Source organism: Oncorhynchus nerka, linkage group LG11 (genome assembly GCF_034236695.1).
Source record: "Oncorhynchus nerka isolate Pitt River linkage group LG11, Oner_Uvic_2.0, whole genome shotgun sequence".
NCBI classification, from domain to species: domain Eukaryota; kingdom Metazoa; phylum Chordata; class Actinopteri; order Salmoniformes; family Salmonidae; genus Oncorhynchus; species Oncorhynchus nerka.
The window spans coordinates 67,012,120-67,018,119 of NC_088406.1; the positions used below are offsets into that span (position 1 = coordinate 67,012,120).

At 40.3% G+C, this 6,000-nt stretch overlaps 1 protein-coding gene across 4 annotated transcripts in view; it reads right to left on the minus strand.

Moving 5' to 3' along the window:
* The window catches only part of LOC115137417 (uncharacterized), a 32,065-nt gene extending 26,332 nt beyond the window's left edge, over window positions 1–5,733 (minus strand). For all 4 annotated transcript variants that reach the window (XR_010465155.1, XR_010465154.1, XR_010465153.1 and 1 more), the window contains exon 1: window positions 5,246–5,733. Coding sequence is in view for 1 of the 4 variants with exons in the window: in XM_029673735.2 (XP_029529595.2) it covers window positions 5,246–5,528 (283 nt within the window). In the remaining 3 variants the exon portion in view is untranslated. The remainder of the gene's footprint in view (window positions 1–5,245) is intronic.
* Window positions 5,734–6,000: the final 267 nt, after the last annotated feature.

The following is a 6,000-nucleotide window of genomic DNA, read 5'->3' on the forward strand; positions in this document are numbered from 1 at the left end:
ATATATATTTTTTTGCAAGATAGCTAAGTAATCAGGGGAACTATTACATCAGGCCCGGCCCAGGGCATAAGTGACATAAGTAGTTGCTTAGGAGGCCATCCACTAGTGCCGCCCCCCCCAAAAAAAAGTATAGAGTGCCTTGAGAAAGTATACACAACCCTGGACTTTTTCCACATTTTGTTGTGTTACAGCCTGAATTTAAAATTGACTAAATGTGGATCTTTGGGGGTCACTGGCCTACAAACAATACCCCATAATGTCAAAGTGGAATTATGTTTAAAAATAAATAATTATATATATATATATATATATATATACAGTGCCTTGCGAAAGTATTCGGCCCCCTTGAACTTTGCGACCTTTTGCCACATTTCAGGCTTCAAACATAAAGATATAAAACTGTATTTTTTTGTGGTGAATCAACAACAAGTGGGACACAATCATGAAGTGGAACGACATTTATTGGATATTTCAAACTTTTTTAACAAATCAAAAACTGAAAAATTGGGCGTGCAAAATTATTCAGCCCCCTTAAGTTAATACTTTGTAGCGCCACCTTTTGCTGCGATTACAGCTGTGTCGCTTGGGGTATGTCTCCATCAGTTTTGCACATCGAGAGACTGACATTTTTTCCCATTCCTCCTTGCAAAACAGCTCGAGCTCAGTGAGGTTGGATGGAGAGCATTTGTGAACAGCAGTTTTCAGTTCTTTCCACAGATTCTCGATTGGATTCAGGTCTGGACTTTGACTTGGCCATTCTAACACCTGGATATGTTTATTTTTGAACCATTCCATTGTAGCTTTTGCTTTATGTTTTGGATCATTGTCTTGTTGGAAGACAAATCTCCGTCCCAGTCTCAGGTCTTTTGCAGACTCCATCAGGTTTTCTTCCAGAATGGTCCTGTATTTGGCTCCATCCATCTTCCCATCAATTTGAACCATCTTCCCTGTCCCTGCTGAAGAAAAGCAGGCCCAAACCATGATGCTGCCACCACCATGTTTGACAGTGGGGATGGTGTGTTCAGGGTGATGAGCTGTGTTGCTTTTACGCCAAACATAACATTTTGCATTGTTGCCAAAAAGTTCAATTTTGGTTTCATCTGACCAGAGCACCTTCTTCCACATGTTTGGTGTGTCTCCCAGGTGGCTTGTGGCAAACTTTAAACAACACTTTTTATGGATATCTTTAAGAAATGGCTTTCTTCTTGCCACTCTTCCATAAAGGCCAGATTTGTGCAATATACGACTGATTGTTGTCCTATGGACAGAGTCTCCCACCTCAGCTGTAGATCTCTGCAGTTCATCCAGAGTGATCATGGGCCTCTTGGCTGCATCTCTGATCAGTCTTCTCCTTGTATGAGCTGAAAGTTTAGAGGGATGGCCAGGTCTTGGTAGATTTGCAGTGGTCTGATACTCCTTCCATGTCAATATTATCGCTTGCACAGTGCTCCTTGGGATGTTTAAAGCTTGGAAAATCTTTTTGTATCCAAATCCGGCTTTAAACTTCTTCACAACAGTATCTCGGACCGGCCTGGTGTGTTCCTTGTTCTTCATGATGCTCTCTGCGCTTTTAACGGACCTCTGAGACTATCACAGTGCAGGTGCATTTATACGGAGACTTGATTACACACAGGTGGATTGTATTTATCATCATTAGTCATTTAGGTCAACATTGGATCATTCAGAGATCCTCACTGAACTTCTGGAGAGAGTTTGCTGCACTGAAAGTAAAGGGGCTGAATAATTTTGCACGCCCAATTTTTCAGTTTTTGATTTGTTAAAAAAGTTTGAAATATCCAATTAATGTCGTTCCACTTCATGATTGTGTCCCACTTGTTGTTGATTCTTCACAAATAAATACAGTTTTATATCTTTATGTTTGAAGCCTGAAATGTGGCAAAAGGTCGCAAAGTTCAAGGGGGCCGAATACTTTCGCAAGGCACTGTATATACACACACACACACACATAAATTCAATAAAAAGTTAAGTAATAAGTATTCAAGCATAAAAAAGTTCAGGAGTAAACATTTTCTTAACAAATCACAATAAGTTGCATGGACTCACTCTGTGTGCAATAATAGTGTTTAAAATGATTTTTGAATGACTACCTCATCTCTGTACCCCACACATACAGATAAGTGTAAGGTCTCAGTCGAGCAGTGAATTTAAAACAGATTCAACCACAAAGACCAGGGAGGTTTTCCAATACCAATATACAAAAAATGGCATTGAATATCCCTTTGAGCATGGCGAAGTTATTAATTACACTTTGAATGGTGTATCAATACACCCAGTCACTACAAAGATACAGTTGTCCTTACTAACTCAGTTGCCAGAGAGGAAGGAAACCGCTTATGGATTTCACCATGACTCCAACTGTGACTTTAAAACAGTTAAGAGTTTAATGGCTGTGATAGGAGAAAACTGAGAATGGATCAACAACATTGTAGTTACTCCACAATACTAATATAAATGACAAGAGTGAAAAGAAGGAAGATTGTACAGAAACAAAAGAAAATTCTAAAAATATGTTTTCATTTTGTCATTATGTGGTAGTGTGTAGATTGATTTAATTATAATTGTTTCTCACCAATTTTAAATTCATGCTGTAACACAACAAAATGTGGAATAAGCCAAGGGGTATGAATACATTCTGAAGGCCCTCACCAGCCAGGTTATGAGGTAAACCACAAAATGTGACAACGGAAAGGCAGGCTTCATCAGCGCTGCACACACCACTTTGCAATCTGGAGGCATTTTGTATGTATGCAGTATGCATCTTGAAAACATTTTATATATCTCCCCCTGGCAAAATGTGTAGAATTGCAGGAAATTAACTCTAAAATGTCCTCTGCCTTAACTTTTGTATAGGGCCCCCAAAAGGCTAGGGCCAGCCGACCCGCCTGAAAACGTGTGGCGAGACAGCATTTGCTCCAATACTTTAACACCTTCCAAGCAGCAGCAACAAATGCGTTTACCAGACATATTCATTAGTTTATGTCATTGAAAAAAAAATTCAACTGAAAAGAAAGCAGCCGTTTCTTATTGGACAAGCTTACATAGTACCTCCCCCAATTTCAGCATATTTTCCCCCGTTTGTCTAGTGAGGAGGTAGCCCCCACACTTGCTGTGACAGGTGGATTCACTTGTCAGTCACAGTGGTCGCCTAGCTACAGCCTACAGAGCCTCATCAACCACGCCTCTCAAAAACTAGTCTGGTTGCACCAGCACCTCGTCAAAGACAGTACAGTATGAAGATAGGCAGAAACTGTTTCTCCAATAGAAATCCCTAATCACGCTTGTAGGCGATGTCATTGCAACGTTGGCTAGCTTTACTCATGCACAGAAACATGTCATCGGTTCTAACGGTGGTCTCGCGCTGTCAAATCAAAGACACTACTCTGATCTAAAGTTGTTTTTGTTCTCTAATCGACTTCTCAAACCCCGGCCTGGTCTGTTTGGTCTGCTTCGCAAGGGTTCCCGGATGTCTCGCAATGTAGCGTCTCGGTTTAGAAACTCTGTGACCTCGTTGTTTGGCTGTCCTTGCTATCGTGGATCATTGGGACGGCCCTACCCCCATTAAAGTTGAAAGTTAAAATGGTTAGGACTTGATTTCGGATAGCACTACATTGTTTGACTTGGGGCGGCAGGGTAGCCTAGTGGTTAGAGTGTTGGACTAGTAACCGGAAGGTTGCAAGTTCAAATCCCCGAGCTGACGAGGTACAAAATCTGTTGTTCTGCCCCTGAACAGGCAGTTAACCCACTGTTCCTAGGCCGTCATTGAAAATAAGAATTTGTTCTTAACTGACTTGCCTAGTAAAATAAAGGAAAAAATAAATAAAAAATTCGCCCCTGTCTTCGCGCACGTTCTGTGGGACCTGACTTTGTGGCTGTGTTATCTAGTGTAAACAGTCTTCTCCTGCCTGCCTCAAGAGAGAGCGAACACATATTTTCATGGAAAACAATGTGTTAATAAAAGCAGTTTAGTCGTTGTCCAAAACTAGGTACAACGATCCAATCTATAGCTAGATAACATTAGCTAGATATGTTTATGCAGCCAGCAGCTAACGTTAATATTGATTTTTACAAGTGAAGAAAAGCAGGCCCTTTTTTAAAATCCAGTCCGATACACTCCAAATCAAATTGCGCCGAATACAACAGATGTAGACCTTACAGTGAAATGCTCACTTCCAAGCCCCGAGCAAATTCCCCTGTCTTAAAAGTTTTAAAAAACTACAAATTCAACCACAGAGCATTCTACACAGACATTATGAACACATTTGTCCAACCATAACAGATGGATAGTTAATGCAGAAAGAGATAATTTATGGATTCTAGCACCACAATAACAGAAATAGAGACAGGCAGCCATCAGTCTTTTTCAATGAGCTAGTCACGTGCATCGTGACCAAGGGTTGAACCCGAAGTCATTTAGAACCATTTTTTTGTTGTTCCGTTCCACTGTTCCGACCAGCAAAATAAATTACTGAACCGGTTCGACCCTAAGAAAAGTACCCGATTATATAGTTACTTTCTGTTCATTTTTAAACCTATGAAATATAATTTCGTTATTTTCCGGTTTTCTGTTCCCTGAACCGGTTCCAACTTACTGATATGAATTGGTAATGCAGGTTTGGTTAGAATAGAGTGCAATAGAATGAGTCATATTCAATGAAATATACTTAATGAAAAGGGGGGTATTATTTTCAATTAAACTTTAGGAAATAGTTGATTGAATATATGGATTTTACAGGCAATCAATTCCTACAGTGAGCGCCAGGAAACCAACTTCTGGTGGGATGGATGGAGACCAGGACAACACAAAGTTCGTGGTTTTTTGACTTACAAAAACTGTTACAAAGTCTGTGTATAGTGTTAAATGTAACCCTGCCTTACATAAAGATAACATAATGAATCATTTCCGAAGAGCACTGTAATCAGAAGAAGAAATAGGTTTGAATATATTAAATGAAGACTTTCAAACCTGTCCTGAGTGTTTCCAATTCACATGACCTGACAAAAAAATCCAAGCCCTATAGTCATGACATAGATGAAAAGGGAAGCTATCTATAACAATCTTTTGTCATAGCCTACGAATAGGACACAGAATTTTACCTGACCAGGAAAAACTCTAAAACAACCAAAGCGTATATTGGATACTATCCAAAAACTGACCAAGTCACAATTCTGGGTAACATCTGAACACATGCGCAGAGGGGAACGGGACAACTTATGCAAAATGTACCTCTTGCCATTCCTCTGTATCGGTCGAGGATCTTGACACTACTGGGACGACTGGCGAGGACCCGCTCTCTAATGGTCCTCTCTGCGCGCTCCCGTGACACCTTCAGTTCCAGTTGCTGTAGTTTCCTCCGCAATCCCCTGTTTTCTTTCTGGCTTTGAGACATTTCCAAACGAAACACTGCATAGTCGTCGTCTACGAGTTTACAGATCTCTGCCACGGCTGCATTAGCTAGCACCTCCATGATGGAGGATATTTGAGTGTGAAAAACCATACAGTTAGCCATTAGCGGCTACCTAGCTAGCATTACCTAGCATCAACCAGGTCCTGTCTCCAAGGCGAGTTAAATACTACCTGGGGTAAGTATGTAATGCTGTGCAGTTAACTTAGTCATATGTTGAGTTCCAGGATGTAATAAACGTCTAAATAACAATAAAACCGCTAACGTGGAAATGGTTATTGGTCACTGTTTACTTCCGTTTACTACTACTTCTTCGATGACGTTTAACGGCAGTTGACATCCAATAAATGTTGCATTACCGCCACCTACAAGACTGGAGTATAACTCCCTTATACTTCGCTTGAAAAAAATGGTTTAATAATAATAATAATACAACAAATACACTACCATCTAACACTACAATAACAAAAAAAAACTCCACTATTTAAATCTATTTAGTCCTACCTCAGGCCAACATCCTGAAAGGATGGGACACCACCACTTAACACACCCTGTTACTCTTCTGATGTCAAGTCTC